This window comes from Podarcis tiliguerta, assembly GCF_965153285.1.
Source record: "Podarcis tiliguerta genome assembly, chromosome: 5".
Classification (NCBI taxonomy): Eukaryota; Metazoa; Chordata; class Lepidosauria; order Squamata; family Lacertidae; genus Podarcis; species Podarcis tiliguerta.
Window position 1 is genome coordinate 48,690,201 of NC_139538.1, and position 16,993 is coordinate 48,707,193.

Consider the following 16,993-nt stretch of genomic DNA (forward strand, 5'->3'; position numbering starts at 1 on the left):
GAACCCTGCTCAGCCATAAAACACATTTTGTAGCCTAGGACATGTCATTTTCTCTGAATCTCATCTTCTGTTGTAAAGGTAAAATAAATTAAAGATGTATCGATGACCTGGCCTGAGCCTACAGCGATGATGGGAAGAAAATTTATAAATCACCTGGACTTTATGTATTGCATTTATTTTTTTATTACATGTATATTCTGTCTTTTCTCCAAGGAGCTCTAAGCAGTGCCAATACCCCAATGTTATCTCCAGATCAACCAACCTTTGGGGTAGATTAAGCTTAGGGATAGCAACTGGCCCAAGCTCATTCAAATGTAGTAGGACCTCTTATAGAAAAAGTGCTTCCAGTTACTTCTGAGGTCCGCTACATAAGTGTTTTCTGAAATACTTCTTAAAATGCTATTTCATAATTCACGTAGTAGTATGGTCTATAGGTGCGGCTGACAGCTATTACTATGAATACATCGATGAAGATGTACAGCCAATGCAGGATAATACCAGATATGGCCTCCCTGCTATACATCCTGACTGGTTTCATGAATACGTCAGTTATGAAGGTATTTTACTGGGTCACACTTTGTGATGGGGAAATGGGGAAGTGTGGGGTTGGGGAGAATTGAAAACTACTTCCAGGATAACAGGAATTGCTATACTGGTTGTTATTAATGGATTGTCTATTACTGTAATACTGTAGTAAAGGATCTAAACTTCATCTACTGACAGAACAAATTCAGACTGCAATTCACTTTCGATTCTAGCAACTTTTAAATAGCTTCATTCTTTTCAACTTAAGCTCCATCTATACTTGTAACACAGAGATATGTGAGATATAGTTATTTCTGTGTTGACACAGCTCCCAAGATCCAGCAGCTTTTATTATGAGTTAATCTGTGTCCTTTTATGATTAGCATGGGGTGCTACACCATGGTTTGTGTCATATGTAGAAAATCTGAATGGAGGAAACCCTTATATTTTCCACAAAATGTCCGATACTTTTCTGAGATTGTATAGAGTTCTGTCTAGAGATGGCAGCTGTGGATGAATGCAGAGATGGCTAGTGATCTACTATGTGTTCTATGCTTGTTCCACTATTTGACTGTGCATATCTAGATGTTCTCTGTGTAAACCAACCATTTTGGCAAATATTATTGGCTTGAACTGACTGTTAAATAATAAACTGGGTAATCCAATCCATGACTGCTTTTAGAAAACCTTAGTTGCACACATACAGCAAGCTAATTGTAAAATAAGCTTCATCTTTCCACTCCATGTACTAGAAAACCCATGCCTGGAGATGCCATGCCAGAATAATGGTGTATGTGAAAGTAAAAGAAACAGGTATATATGCCGCTGCCCCGAGCCATATGAAGGGTCTAAGTGTGAGAATGGTAAGCAGAATTTTCATAGTGTTAGATAAAGCTGAGTGGGACATTGTCTTTCAAGGAACTTGATAGCTACTCTATTTGAATTGTTATGGTCACAAGTCCATACTTATTGTATTTATGTTTTGGACAGAAAATATTTTATTTGCATTCCAGCTTAATATGACAGTATGGATTTATTGCAAATTTAGGAGACTTGCCAGGAGCTTCAAGCTTAGATCTATAGTTTTTATTATTATTATTATTCTATTGTGTTTGTCACATTCCCCTCCCCACAAAAAAAGAAAAATCGCAAAAAAAGAAATCCCCAGTGCTGATCTCCAACATATATAAAAAGTCACCTATTTATATTTGTTGAATATATTTCTTTGGTTGTGGGTGGTTGCTATCTTCAATGAACTTCATAATAATGTACTCAGATGTGGTAGACTATACACTCCTTACTTTATTCATCTGAATGCTTCAAGCTCTTGCCATGCAAAATCAGGTCCACAGAAGGATCAAGGCTGGAAAGGAAATGGAAGGGATCCAAACCACAGAGAGCAAAGGCATAGTCCTAGAATAGTCTTCATCAGCCTTGTACCCTCCAGGTTTTTCATAAGTCCCAGGCACCGGGTTGGTGAAGGCTACCCTAGAAAAAAGATGATAAAGCCTGGCTTTTTGGGGTGGCAGCAGAGGGGTGGTATTTATGGTTTCACAGAGATAGGAGCAAGGACCATGGGAACATTTATTGGGAAGGCTTCCGAGTAAAGACATATTGAGTTTGACAATGAATGAACAATAGAGAGATAACCTTAACACACTTGTCCATTTTATTTATATCATGCAACATAGTGAAAAACACATGTGAAAGGATCAACTGCAATAGAGGAGATTGCCTTATAAGCTTAAGAGCGCCTTATTATAGATGCCATTGCAAACACCCCTACAAAGCACCATTCTGTGACAAAGGTGAGTACCAAACTTGAGGGATATGGTTACTATCAGACATTTGTCTTACTGCTGCCCTATATGCCTAAGAATGAACCAAAGAATGAAGCATCACCTTTGATCTCCAAATTTGCTCACCAAATTGTGGCAGTTGCTTCCTATCCTGTTAGTATTTCTAAAATTCAGACAGACGTACTTCCTCCTTTTTACAAGGGGCTCAAGAAGGCTAGGGTGAAGCTATCTCACTGCGTAGGGATGATTGTAGGGAGAGTGATAGCACCACCTGGTGAGCTTTGATGAGGAATTTGACGGTGGGCTTCCCACATCCATACCTGTGCCACTATGCTTTGCTTTCCTTTTCTGCCTATAAAGGTATTTCTTCCTGGTTAGTGCTTTGTTCATGCAAGCTATGAATCTTACTTAAATGCTCTGTTTTGTTTTGTTTTCTGGAAACTAACAGCACAGTCATCTTGCCGACCAAATCCTTGCAAAAATGGGGGCATCTGTCAACGGCATCGGATAAGGTCCAAGTTCAGCTGCAAGTGTCCTGAGCCATTCAAAGGAAGGCTTTGTGAAATAGGTGAGGGATCCAGTTCTGGCCTTTTGGCTATTTTCCTACGGATTTACCAAGAACAGGGATCTGTGAATGCCTCTAAGCACATATGACCGTGCTGCAGAATTTGGCACATGGAAGTGATTTGGTCCTTATCCTTGTTGGCATGCAGGAAGTAGATTCAAGATGCCCAGATTTGCACTTTTACGAAAGCTGAAGGTCAAAACAACAAATTGAGCTATAAATGAAGGAGGAAATGGGGAAGGAGTCTGCTTAAACGTTGTTAGGTTGGGTCTGCTTAGATGAAATGAGAATCACTGTGAGATATTTGGTCAGATCCACAGCATACATTTAAAGCACATTTATACCAGCTTTATCTGTTGATGGACAGCCACCCTGACTCAGCCCCAGACACACTGACCAGATGCTTGGAAGCTGTGGCTCAGTGGCGTAGCATGGGTTGTCAGCACCCGGGGCAAGGCAAGTAATTTGCGCCCCCTAACCCATGGATTTGCGCCCCCTAACCCTAACCCCTGAGATGTTGCGCCCGGTGCAGCCGCCCCCCTGCACCCCCCACGCTACGCCACTGCTGTGAGTGGATGGCTGCGTGGGAGCCAGTTAAAGTTAAATCCTTCGAAGACAGAGGTCCTCTGGCTGGGTCAGGACAACATGGGGTTGGGGGGCCAACTCTCATCTCTTGTGGGGGCTCAATTTGTGCCAGCGCCTTCTATCAAGAGTTTGGGTGCAACCTTTGACGCCTCCCTTTCTATGGAGGCGCAGGTTGCAGCCACAGCAAAGGTGGCATTTTTCCATCTCCACCGTAATAAGCAGTTGGTCCCTTACCTTTCTCGCCCTGATCTGGCCACAGTCATCCATGCAACGGTCACCTCCAGGCTTGATTATTGTATCTCACTCCACACGGGGCTGCCCTTGAAGCTAACCCAGAAACTCCAGGGTGGCAGAATGCCACAGCAAGGCTCCTTACGGGGTCCTTGCCAGAGGATCACATTCATCCAGTGCTTTACCAGCTGTGCTGGCTCCCGGTGGAGTACAGGGTCAGGTTTAAGGTGCTGGTTTTGACCTTTAAAGCCCTATGCAGCCTAGGACCCTCATACCTACGGGACCACCTCTCCTGGGATGCCCCGCGGAGAACCTTAAGGTCCATAAATAACAACACTTTGGAGGTCCCGAGCCTCAAGGAGGTTAGATTGGTCTCCACTAGGGCCAGGGCCTTTTCAGCACTGGCCTCGACTTGGTGGAACGCTCTGTCACAAGAGACCAAGGCCCTGCGGGATTTGACATCTTTCTGCAGGGCCTGCAAGATGGAGCTGTTCCGCCTGGCCTTTGGCTTGGACTCACTCTGCCCCCTTATATGGGATCTGGTATATAAATTTTCCCTTAGCTTTTTTGCTGGCCCATGTAAGACCAGCATGGATAGCTGGCTCAGGTGAATATCTGATGTTTCCTCCCTTTATGGTCTTGATTTATGTGCTGCTACTAAACTCAGGCTGTATTTTAAGCCGTATTTTAATCAACTGTTTTATTTTTCTTTTTTCTTTTTTTCTATTACGTTTTATTGTAATTTATATTCAGTGTTAGCCGCCCTGAGGGTGGGGTATAAATAAAAATGTATTATTATTATTATTTATTATTTAACTGTCATGGCTTCACCCAAAGAATTGTGGGAACTGCAGTTTACTCACCCCACAACTATGGTATCCAGCACCTTAACAAACGGCAGGTCCCAGGTGACTTTTCAAGTAGTGTAAGAGTGCTTTAAATGAATGGTGTAGGGGTGGGTGCGTGGGTGAGAGAGCACATTTCTTAAGAAGGCAATCCTTTTGTAGGACCTGATGACTGTTTTGAAGAAAATGGCATTTCATACAGAGGAAATGTTAGTCAAACAATTCTCCATAAGACCTGTCTTCACTGGAATTCTCACCGTCTCCTGGAGTGGAATTATAATGCATTTATTGAAGATGCTGCCTCTCATGGCCTTGGTGACCATAACTTCTGCAGGTAATGTACTGCACATTCATCAAGGAAGGCTTTCTTTCTCCCACCTCCATGAATATCAATGCCATGCACACAAATACATCTGCTCCTCCCACTCCAAAAATGCATGAGCTATATCAGTGTAATTCAATTACATTTCTTTTCTGTGATCTTCATTGCAAATAACTACTGATTCTTCTTGGCTACCAAGACACCAAGGCTATTACCCCAACACTGTGATGGTTATCTTTACGACTTCACCTTGGAAATAATGACCACTGTCATAGGAACTAACTCCTAGGAGCCGAAGGGACCCCACCCAAATAAAATATTTCAGGGGGCTGCACCCCTCAAAGCTGATGGTCATTGTCATTCAAATAGGGTGTGTGAACCATGTCATGTGATCAATTATGTGGAGTGGGGCTTAGCTGCCCCCCCCAATATTTTATTCAAGTTGGCACCCCTGACCACTGTTGTTTATGTCTCTGATAGCTGGAGATATACACATTAAAAAGGTAAAGGTACCCCTGACCGTTAGGTCAAGTCACAGACGACTATTGGGTTGCAGCGCTCATCTCGCTCTATAGGCCGAGGGAGCCAGCGTTTGTCCGCAGACAGCTTCTGGGTCATGTGACCAGCATGACTAAGCTGCTTCTGGTGAATGAGAGCAGCGCACAGAAACGCTGTTTACCTTCCCACCGGAGCTACCTATTTATCTACTTGCACTTCGTGCTTTTGAACTGCTGGGTGGGCAGGAGCAGGGACCGAGCAATGGGAGCTCACCCCGTCACGGGGATTTGAACCGCCGCCGTAGGCTCTGTGGTTTAAACCACAGCGCCACCTGCGTCCCTTGATATACACATTACCAGGTAGTTATTAATGCTGATACATCTTGCTGGCAAAGATGTATGTTATGCATTTACGCAACTCAATAAGTGATGCCAGTGTTTGTTGGTTGTACAAAAACTTATCACTTACTGGTAGGCAGTGTGAACTGTAAAAATGTTGCCATTCCTAACAATGCTTGTGCTCATGGGCAGGCAGTCTCCTCCTGGCACAAATGGATAATGCTCTGTGCTGTGACAGGTAACCAGTTACAGATTCTCCATCTTTCACAAAACTAGAATTGGTGGACATCCAAGGAAGTGGAATGTTGGGAAATTCAGGACAGATAAAAGAAAGTGCTTCTTCAGACCATGCATAGTTAAACTATGGAACTCACTCCACATTGATGGCCACTAATTTGGATGTTTTAAAAGATGATTAGACAAATTAATGGCTACTAGCCATGATGGCTATGCTCTGCCTCCATGGGCAGAGGCAGTATGTTTCTGAATATCAGTTGCTGAAAACTGCAGGAGTACTCTTGAGACCATATAACACCAGTCCTGAAAGACCTACATTGGCTCCCAGTACGTTTCCGAGCACAATTCAAAGTGTCGGTGCTGACATTTAAAGCCCTAAACAGCCTCGGCCCCGTATAATCTGAAGGAGCGTCTCTAGTCCCGTCATTCAGCCCAGACACTGAGGTCCACTTCTGAGGGTCTTCTGGTGGTACCCTCACTGCGAGAAGTGAAGCTACAGGGAACCAGGCAGAGGGCCTTCTTGGTAGTGGCGCCCACCCTGTGGAACGCCCTCCCATCAAATGTCAAGGAAATAAACAACAATCTGACTTTTAGAAGACAACTGAAGGCAGCCCTGTTTAGGGAAGTTTTTAATGTTGATGCTGTATTGTGTTTTTAATATTTGGTTGGGAGTTGCCCAGAGTGGCTGGGGAAACCCTGCCAGAGGGGTGGGGTATTTATTAATATTAATAATTAATAATTCTTGATGGTGATGATGATGATGCTTGTGTCCTGCTGTTGGCTTTTCGCAGTGTAGTAACGCTGCAGAGAGCTTGCTGGGGAGAGCTTGCATTAAAAAGAAGGGACTCAAAAATAACTTAAACAAGGTTTTAATAAGAAAAACAAAAACTCCTTAAACACTAAATACATCTACAAACAAACCCGACCCAACCACCAGCCCATCCTCCAGGGTGAAAGGCAGAGCTAGGTGCTGCTCCTTATATACTGCACAGCCTAATCAATGCAACTCAGCAGCACCTGCTATGCCTCACAGCTGTAAAGCTGGATCTCGTTAGTTTACTCTGGCCCTTGCTCTGGCCCCTTAAAGGTATACACATTGGGTGAAACAATGATGAACCTTTAGATTTAAAGAAACAGTTCAACACCTGCATGTAGTTTTTTGACAGGCATGTGGTTGGCCACTGTAAGAACAGAATGCTGGATTATATGGGCCATTGGTCTGATCCAGCAGGCTCTTCTTGGTGTTTTTTTTATGTTCCTAATATACCACAGTATACCGGTGACCCTGTAAAAACAATGGCCATAGACAACACCCTAAAAAGAAGGCATGCTATCCCTCAGGCACAGTTTTTGCTTAGGGGAGATCTCTGGATCTTTTGTGCTTTTGTGAGAGCATTTTCCAGTTCTCCTATCTTTCAGAACTTCAATTAGTAACTTTCTTTCTTGAGACATTATGCTCTTCTGACTGGTGAATTTTGAAACCTCCTCCTCCAGGAACCCAGATGGTGACGAAAAGCCCTGGTGCTTTGTCAGTGTGAATAACAAATTGAAGTGGGACTTCTGTGATGTATCCGCGTGCTCAGAAACAGGTACGATGGGTAGTAATATAAAGTGGGGCAAAATAAACATGAAAGGTGTAGCAGTAATTCAGATTGACAGGCATTGTGATTATTCCCCCCACCCCGCCCTCCATCCATCTACCTTTAAGAACGCAGCCCACAAAACTGTAATGACTCTAGCATGATTTTTTAAATAGTCTTCTTGAAGCTCTGCCCAAGAGTTTAGTGATATTTTAGGATCTGTTAGCTTTAGAGCATGGAGAAGTATGCCAAACAAATAACAGGTATCGGGATATCTATTGTCAAGAGATGTAAGAGGAAATGAAATATGAAACAGTACAGCAGAAAATAAACCATTCACAGAATGAAGGAATAATATTCAACATGGATCTTTCAGGAATTATACTCATGCACTGAGAGAGACAGCTTTGATGCTGCAAGGTTCAGTTTCTGTGGGGAGCTATTTCATAATTGAAAGGTATATTCAAGAACATAGGAAGAAGGGATCGCTTCTATTTATGCCCTACTCACTTAGGTTCCTCAATATGGCCCTGTCTTCTGTATTTGTGTGCTTAGCTATTGTTGTAGTTTCAGGACGGATACACCAGTGTGATTTCATTATTAGAGTTAGGTAAGGGCCTGGAAGATATCAGGTTCCACTCAGCGATGAAGCTCATTGGGTGATCTTTGGGCAGGCAAGGTCCTAGCCTGTCTCACAGGGCTAATGTTAGGATTAGAAGGGAAATACAGAAATGTGTGAGAAATTTTTTTTAGTATATTTGAAATGAGAGGTTTATGAAATGTTAATTAATATATTGCTATTTTGCAATGGGAAATTCTACAAAAAGAAAAGAGGGGAGAGACAACAACATTTTATTATTTATACCCCGCCCATCTGGCAGGGTATCCCCAGCCACTCTGGGCGGCTTCCAATGGGATATTAAAAACACGATAAAACATCAAACATTAAAAACTTCCTAAACAGGGCTGCCTTCAAATGTCTTCTAAAAGTCAGATAATTTTTTATTTCCTTGACATCTGATGGGAGGGCATTCCACAGGGCGGGCACCACTACCAAGAAGGCCCTCTGCCTGGTTCGCATGTAAAACCATGTATCCCATCTTGAGCTCCTTGGAGGAAAGGTGAAATAGAAATGCAAAGATTGATATGACAGATGTTGCCAATTATTTTGAAGATGTAATTTCTTTCAGAATTAGGGCCAGATTTCAATATCATAGCTTATAATACTGCAATATTTTCCCAATTGCCTTATCAAGCCTTGAGTTATCATATTGGCCTGAATATAAGCCGCACCTGAATATAAACCACACTTTTAAAATTGGAGGGGGGGGAGAAAAAAGAGAAAAAATGCCCGCATATAAGCTGCTCCATTCCTTGCTGCTCCTGACTGCATTTGGGGGGGGGGTGCTGCGTTGCCGGTGGCCTTTCCCCTTCCCTCCTTGCTCTCTCCCTTCCTGGCCTTGGGGGAGAAGACGGGGGACTATGCGCAGGGGGGGGGGCTGCTTTGCCATGCTCCTGGCGCTGCTTGCTCCACACTCCTGGCTGCATACCATAAGATCACGAATATATGTCTCACTTTAACTTTTCACGGTCAGAATTTGGGGGGAAAGTGGGGCTTATATTCAGGCCAATATGGTAAGATGCAACTCCAGTGATTGTGCTGTGTCAGTGGTCAAAGCACAGTTTGCAAGTCTTGCGTGACACTTAGAGAATCCAGATCTAGCTGTGCAGACTGCCTGAAGCGTCCTCCTGAAAAACAAAATTGAAAGTGAAGGAAGGAGGAAGGGTCTGTTTATGAGTTGTTAGGTTAAATGAGGAAAAAGTTGGAGTGAGAGAGCCTTTGTAACAGAGACAGTGCCATTATACCATTTCCATATCCAGTTGTTTCTTTTGTATTGCAGCACAGTCCTCTGGAAATACAGTCACCAAGAATTCTGCAGCAGATAGCAGACCTAATACATGTGGAAGACCAGAGACAGGAAGACCATTAAAGAGAATCTATGGCGGTGCCAAGTCAACTCCTGGCAAACATCCATGGCAAGCCTCTGTTCAGAGGAAAGTTTCAAGGGGCATATTTTTCCCCAAAGGACACTTCTGTGGAGGAGTACTGATTGAGCCATGTTGGGTTCTTACTGCGGCACACTGTGTTTTGTAAGCAAATTCATCTTCTGACACTAAGAGTTCTTTGGCATTAGAATGGTTTCCTTCAAGAAGTGGTGGATTCTCCTTCCTTGGAGGTTTTTAAGCAGAGACTGAATGACCATCTGACCTGTATGCTTTAGTTGAGATTCCTGCATTGCAGGGGGTTGGACTAAATGACCCTCAGGGTGCCTTCCAACTCCACAGTTCTAGGAGTCTATGAATAGATCCTTATCGGTATGGTTTATGCGTGATTATGATTTAGTCAACATTTTTGCTCAAAGTGGCGGAATAGAAATAGCAGAGATATTAAAATCAGATATAAAACAGCAATAAATTGAAACTAAAATATTTACCAAAATATATATATTTAAAAGGAGCATGTCTTACCTACCCCACTTAAAGCACAGACATAGAAAAGTCCACATTCATGCGTTCAGGTTTCCATATGAGAGTAGCTCCACATGACTTGGATCTGATTGGCTAGCAATGCTGAGCCAAGATCTGTCGTTTGGTTTCTTGAAAGGTCCCCCCCCCCCCACCGAAAACGTGGTTTCCATTTTTTTCTGCCTCATTCTAAGGCACTTGAGAATTTCTTTAGAATTTTGACCAGAGTAGAGTTTTGAGCTTCCCTTAGCAATGCAAGGTTGTGTGTGTGTGTGTGTGTTTTCTAATAAGCATTTCTCTAGAACTCTGCAATTTCCTGGCTTCCTGGTCTGAGAAAGGCCTATGGGAGGAGCTACTTCATGATGTCTTCTCCTAGGCTTTAGCTGAAGTATGAGTACCCAGGAAGCCTGCCAAGTGTTAAGTCTAGTAGAGATAGTTTCCAGGATGGAGAATTCCAGTATAAGTGTTGGAAATGGATTATCTTTGAAATCTCTTGAGGTTCTATAATTACAATTGATCATTCTTTGTGACATTTTTCTCTCTTTCATAGGACAGATGCTCACACCCTTGAAGTGGTCCTTGGGAAAAAAGATCTCCTTAGGAAAGAGCATTATGAACAGAAGTTTGATGTGGAAAAGATAATTGTACATGGACACTATGAAGAAATTGAGGATGTCCCATACAATGATATTGGCAAGTTGCTTACAAATGTTCAAATCACTGTCAGTGTGGTTACAAGATGGAGATAGTGGACATTAGGCTCAATAACTTTGATGTGGGCTAAATATCATGGATAAAATAATTCTGACTTGAGTTAAGCAGTGGAACAAACATTCAAATTCCCCGAAGCTTTGGAAAATAGGTTTAATTAGTATTTCCATAAAAATATATTCAATTTCTACATTTTATATAAAAAAGAAGTGGCAAGCCTTTCAGGGATGCTTTTGCTCACTTAACATTCCCAGGACAGAGAAACGAGTTGGATGAGGTTGTGAGAAGCCTACAAATACTTAGCTGTATCTGTTTGAAATCAGGGAAAATAATGCTTAAGTTTGATAACAGATCTGGTTGCTTCCTTAGCTAGCTTTGCATGCTATTGACCTAGATTTATTTCTGACATAGGACTGGCAGATCCATGATATTTCCTTAAACCTTTCCCTACCTGCTGTCTGTCAGCTCAAAATCACCCCCTCTCCCAGATAGTTTGTCACCTATAGAAGAAGAGAGATGTTAACTTATCCTCTCCACCACAGGAAGAAAGCCAGCTGGAGATGATTTTCAGTGGACTTTGGAATGGGGAAGGGGTCAAGCTGCCAACTCCTCTGCCAACCGTCCAATTCCCATTTTGGCTCCCACAGCTGCTTTTCGTATTTAAAAAAACCAAGAGGAAGAATCAGGGAACATGTATAGCTTGGTGACCCTAAGATAGCAACAGAGAAATGAAAACCATTCTATAATTTCAAATTAAGCAGTCTATCAAGCAAGAGTATTCAAATAAGAAAGCTTGAGAAAATGTTATTTATTACTTTCCTGATACTGTTCAGAGTGAACATGTCATCAGCTTTATTGCACAAAATTGTCTTCCATTTGGCCCACAGCTTTGTTGAAGTTGAAACCAATTGACGGCCACTGTGCAGTGGAAACAAGATACGTCAAACGAGTGTGCTTGCCTGATTCTACTTTTCCTGATGACACAGAATGCTATATATCAGGTTGGGGAGAAACTGAAACAGGTAAGCTATTGTTTAATGGTGCAGCCCTTTATGGTTAATACATTGACAAAATCTATATTAATTTTTATATTCCTCCTCCTCTCTTCCCAATTTGGCCTTTAGTGAGATCCCTCTGCTGCTGCAGGTAGGAGGGTCGTCGCTGTTTCCTAGATGGACTAGAATTACCACCCTCCTGTAGTCTGTGTTTTGCCAAGGTTGTCTCTCCATAGTGGCTGGTTGGGCTCTGTTGCTGTCTTGGCTTCTCAACACTATGGGCCACTGCTGCTTACTGAGGTGGGCCAGCGTGAGAACAGGATGCTTTACCTTTCCCAACACTGAGAAATATATGATGTCAGAGGATGCTTCTCTAGTATGAAGTCACATACCTTCAGGTGTCCATGTTTCTAGAAGGATATAGACATCCACTTAAGCGTTTACACATTTAAATCAAATGGATGATTATACTGGCTGTTCTCCCAAACTCCTGATTATATTTGGCTGTTCTCCCAAATTCTTGGCTGTAGATAAGATGACTAATTGTCTGGCCAGGGAACATGTTCGGGAAGACCAACCACCCCTCATTATTCCTGCAGAACAATTCAATCAGAGAAGATACGCTACAGATTATGAGTAGCTATACCAGGCATTTTAAAATCAAGCAATTTTTGAAAACAAACTTTGTTAAAAATTCAGAATGTGCAAATCTGTTTGGAGCTTTTAAAAAATAAAAGGAGTAGTGGTATTTAGGGCAAACCTCCCATCAAATTCCTTGTCCCTTTCTCTGTCATATGCCACTTATCATCTTAACTTCATTCAAAGAATCAAATCAGAGTGAATGAGTCTATGTGCTTCCAGATAAAGATTCTGAGCCATATCTCGGAAATAAACCCAGGAACTTTGACAGTATTTTCCAGCCTATTGGTTTGGATAAGTTTTTGATAAGCAGCATCTGGATTTCTGGATGCATATTGAAACAGAACTGCCAAATCTATTCAAGTTCAGCTAAACCTCTGTGACATACTGTGAGTTCCTTGGAAGGAGGAAATTATTCTTGTGCTTAAAAATAAGATAATGAGACCTTTCTGAAAAAAATGCAGTTTTTCACTTTTCACTTAATGAGTTGCTGTAAAATTGCAGGTGGACAATGTGTCAATCATGTTCCCAAAAGTACCCTTATGTTTTATGAGCAATATAATCCAATATGAAGTATATACATCTTTTGATATAATTCATATTGAAAGTAAGAAGCATCTGGTATGCAGATTTGATAGATTATGTGCTGATGATATGAGTTAATAAAACATCATTCTTCCATGACACAGTCTCCTTTGCAAACTACCACATTCACAGTCCACTGTCTATGAATGTTGCCCAAGAGTGAATAGCTGATCTGTTTTGATGCCAGAAAAGACTCCAATTTTAAAAACATTTGCTTGTATCCTTCCCTTTCCCTAAAAAAACCTCACAACAGCCCATGACTTAGCTGAAGTATAGAGCTAGTTTTATGACCAAGACTTCCCAGGGAGCTTCATAGCTGAGCAAAGAATTGCATTTACACACATAATTCATACAAATCCATTGTGTCACAAAAGGCCCGGTCAACCAATGAAGACATTAGAAATGCAATTCAAATTTGTCTTGCTAATTTAAAATTACGTTGTTAAACTCAACTGTGCAAATATGTGGCTAGATCTATGACTGGAATGAGAGCTCTATTCATGGAAGGGCCCCTTCTGTTCACAGTGTGGTGTAGTAGTTAAGAGCGGTGGACTCGTAATCTGGTGAACCAGGTTCACGTCCCCGCTCCTCTACACACAGCTGCTGGGTGACCTTGGGCCAGTCACACTTCTCTGAAGTCTCTCAGCCTTACTCACCCCACAGAGTGTTTGTTGTGGGGGAGGAAGGGAAAGGAGATTGTTAGCCGCTTTGAGACTCCTTAGGGTAGTGATAAAGTGGGATATCAAATCCAAACTGTTCTTCTTCTTCTTTCTATGAATGAGAGCTCTTTGGGACACATCCCTTTGCCTTATGTCAGGGGTTCTCAAGTGACATCTTCTGATACATGCCAATTGAGACACTTTGGCTTCTTTTGATTAAACCAGGAAACACTTGCATGGCATGTGCTAGCAAGAAAATATTTTGGGGAATGGGTTGCATGAAACATCTCTGTTTCCATAGATATTTCCAACCTTCTGCTTGATGGCATCAGTGTATTTATCTGCAACGGTTGATATGTGTTTGTTTGCAATGCAAATCCTAATCATTATAGCACACCACATTTATGTGAATAATGAGAGCAAATAATGTTCCCCATTGAACAGCACAGAGATCTCTCAGATGCGGAGCTGAATAATTCTTCTGCATAACATGCATAATTGACTTAATTGCGCAAGATTTTATGGCTCTAGCCACCACTTGTTTCATTTGTGGATCTAGTGGTAATTCTCTCAAACCTGTTTCCTGTTTGTGACATCTGCAACAGCAAACACACTATTAAAGGTGGGCAATGGAGATAACTTGCAAGCCTAGCAAAGGGTCCCAAAAGAAGACAAAATTATATCCATGGATCAATACATGGAAATTATTGATGTAACGATCCCAGAGTAAACATAACAAATGTCAGGATTTGACTCAAACAGTTCTGATTTAACACACCTTTGCAGTTGTAAAGTCTACAGGCCAGAATCTTCCGAGGTCAGTCAACATCTGGCAAACACAACACAGTGTAGGTTTTTCAAAGGCAAAACACTATTGAGATGCCAAACTCCTATGCAGCAGTAACAGAAATTCACTGCCAAAAGCTGTTTTTAGCTTGATAGCCTTCTTTGGGCTTGTTTATTTCCTAACCCTGCTCTGCCAGAGTTGTGGCTTTCCCTTGCAGCAGATGATCATATCTTAGGCCCAGGTACAATTCTATTATCCCATAGATTGAAAAGAAAGATTTAGCAGAGGGAAGAAGGAAAGTTAAGAGTTTCTTCATTTTCCTGCATCCTGTAGGTGAATCATCTCATCAGCTGTTAGATGCCAGAGTAAAGCTGATTTCCCAGGTGCGGTGTAACGCACGAAGTGCACATAATAACAGACTGGATGAAAGCATGCTTTGTGCAGGAAATCTTCAGAGAACAAGCGCTGATACTTGTCAGGTCTGTTGCTTTTTCAGTATTTGAACACTAATTTCTCTTTTAACAAAATGTAAATAGGCTATGCAGAGTAATGTCTGGCAGGGTACTACATATGTATCTGCTTCTTGTATCAGATACATTACAACAACTTCCTTCCTTTCAACATGATGTGAGAGGCATGTCCTTCAAACAAACAGCAGCTCTTCTGGTGACAGGCAAGCCTATGGGAGAGGCAGAAGTTCAGCTGCAAACTTGGGAGTTTTGTCATTTGATAAGGCCTGTCCCAATACATCTTAGGTGCATGATCACTGCACCTCTCCTTTCCCCAAACCACCACGTTTAATGTTCTTCAGGTTCTTTGTATTGCTAGCCTGAAATATCTGTGGTACTGAATATGTGCTTTATTTACTTATTTTTTTCCCATCCGACTTCTAACCTGCCTTATCAAATTAGCTCCAGGCAGTTTACAAGCAAATCATGCAATCTACTAACACTTGAAAATATCAAGAAAATCAAATACATCTTCTGAGGTCTGGAGAATTTAGCGGGGCAGCCACAGAAGGGTATGTGTGTTGTTCTCTGAAGAGCATAGCCAGAAGTGACCCTTCCATTTTGTGAATGAATGGAAGCTGGCTACATCTGCCCAGGACTCCTTGAAACATGAAAGGCCTACCACCACACGAATATATCATGCCGGAAATTCCACTACTAATAAAACATGGGCTCTGCACTCCTGAGTGCCATAGGAAGCATTGAATCTCCTTCTCTGAGGGCATCAAAGGAGCCATAAGGAGTGCCAGATTCCCACTCCTGCCACCAATGAAATTTTATGGCCCTTACTCTATTGATATCAGAGCTCCAAGGTCAGTAGGGTTGGAAATGGAGTGTGCCACAGGGCCTGCCACTGAAGAACTGGATTTGCTTGACATGCCCCCACATCGTAGATTTAACTATGCCAGACCATTTCTCTCCCATCATTTCTAAAGCAAACTGAAAAGAATGGAGTTGACCAGTATTCCTCCATGCTCACTTTTGTCCTGCCAGCACTGGATAAGGTAGATGAACCACTTCTGTATTCCTCAGCCATCTTTGAACTGCAGCATAAGTGCAATGAAATGGAGAATCCAAGGCCAGGGATTTAATATCATCAGTTCCAGAAGAGACCACCCAATGCCTAGGTCCATCACAGACAACTGCTCTCCACTTTTCCAAGGGCCACTTACTATGCTGAGGACAAAACAGAAGAAGAAAAATCTGGGCCAGGAGTCCATGCCATCAGCTCCAGAAGAGACCTCAGGTTTGAGGTCTCCCTGGTTTAGGCATTAAATAAAAAAACTACTGTATTTGGGGTTACTTAATTAAATGACCTATTTTATTTGTTGCTAGGGAGATTCAGGAGGCCCTCTAACCTGCGTGAAAAATGGCTCTTATTATGTCTATGGAATTGTGAGCTGGGGAGAACACTGTGGCTTAAGACAAAAACCTGGAGTCTATACCCATGTGATAAGATTTCTCAACTGGATTCGTGCAAAAATTCAACGCGAGTCTAGCTTTGATATCTAGGAAAGCCCTTCGAAAAATAAATAAAGGTAAGCCTAAGACATACTGATATACCTTCCTATTAATCTCAGATAAGGAAATTAGTTTTCCAATTGTCTTTTTGGCATTAAGGTTGAAATCTTACACACACCATTTAACTCACTTCCTTCTTTGTAGAAATGTGTGGGATGATTATGCTTCCACCAGCCATACACCAAGCTCCTCCTTGGAATCTTCGTAAGGGAAGTTCTGGACTTTTCGGTCTAGGAGTATACAAGTCATGGGGGGTTGTTTGTTACTACCGCTATTAGTTTTAGGGTTGCCTTTGAATATTAATTGGCCTGTGTGTTCATAAGCTTTATGCTTAATTTCCTTTGACATCTTTGAATGAATTCTTGAACTCTTTGCTGTAGTGATGTTAAATTTTGAATTGTGTATTATGGTTACTGTACTACTGTATTGAATGTTCATTTTGGTAAGCCTCTTTGAGCCACAAATCTGTGGGAAATGTGGTATTTAAATAAATTGACTGTCTGCAAGACTATATTTTCTGAATAGGATTTTAAGCA

General features: G+C 41.9%; 1 protein-coding gene across 4 annotated transcripts in view; it reads left to right on the top strand.

Annotated features, from left to right (window-relative positions):
• Window positions 1–16,966, top strand: part of HABP2 (hyaluronan binding protein 2) — a 30,980-nt gene extending 14,014 nt beyond the window's left edge. The window contains exons 3-14 of one of the 4 annotated variants that reach the window (XM_083441065.1): window positions 423–557; window positions 1,278–1,388; window positions 2,217–2,333; window positions 2,773–2,892; window positions 4,713–4,884; window positions 7,440–7,534; window positions 9,427–9,676; window positions 10,602–10,744; window positions 11,650–11,784; window positions 14,761–14,906; window positions 16,272–16,474; window positions 16,602–16,966. In XM_083441065.1, coding sequence (XP_083297191.1) covers window positions 423–557; window positions 1,278–1,388; window positions 2,217–2,333; window positions 2,773–2,892; window positions 4,713–4,884; window positions 7,440–7,534; window positions 9,427–9,676; window positions 10,602–10,744; window positions 11,650–11,784; window positions 14,761–14,906; window positions 16,272–16,448 — 1,601 coding nt within the window. In that variant the 3' untranslated portion in view covers window positions 16,449–16,474; window positions 16,602–16,966. Of the gene's footprint in view, window positions 1–422; window positions 558–1,277; window positions 1,389–2,216; window positions 2,334–2,772; window positions 2,893–4,712; window positions 4,885–7,439; window positions 7,535–9,426; window positions 9,677–10,601; window positions 10,745–11,649; window positions 11,785–14,760; window positions 14,907–16,271 lie in introns of all 4 variants that reach the window. The other 3 variants (XM_083441066.1, XM_083441064.1, XM_083441067.1) reach the window with 3 other exon arrangements.
• The last annotated feature ends 27 nt before the right edge of the window (window positions 16,967–16,993 follow it).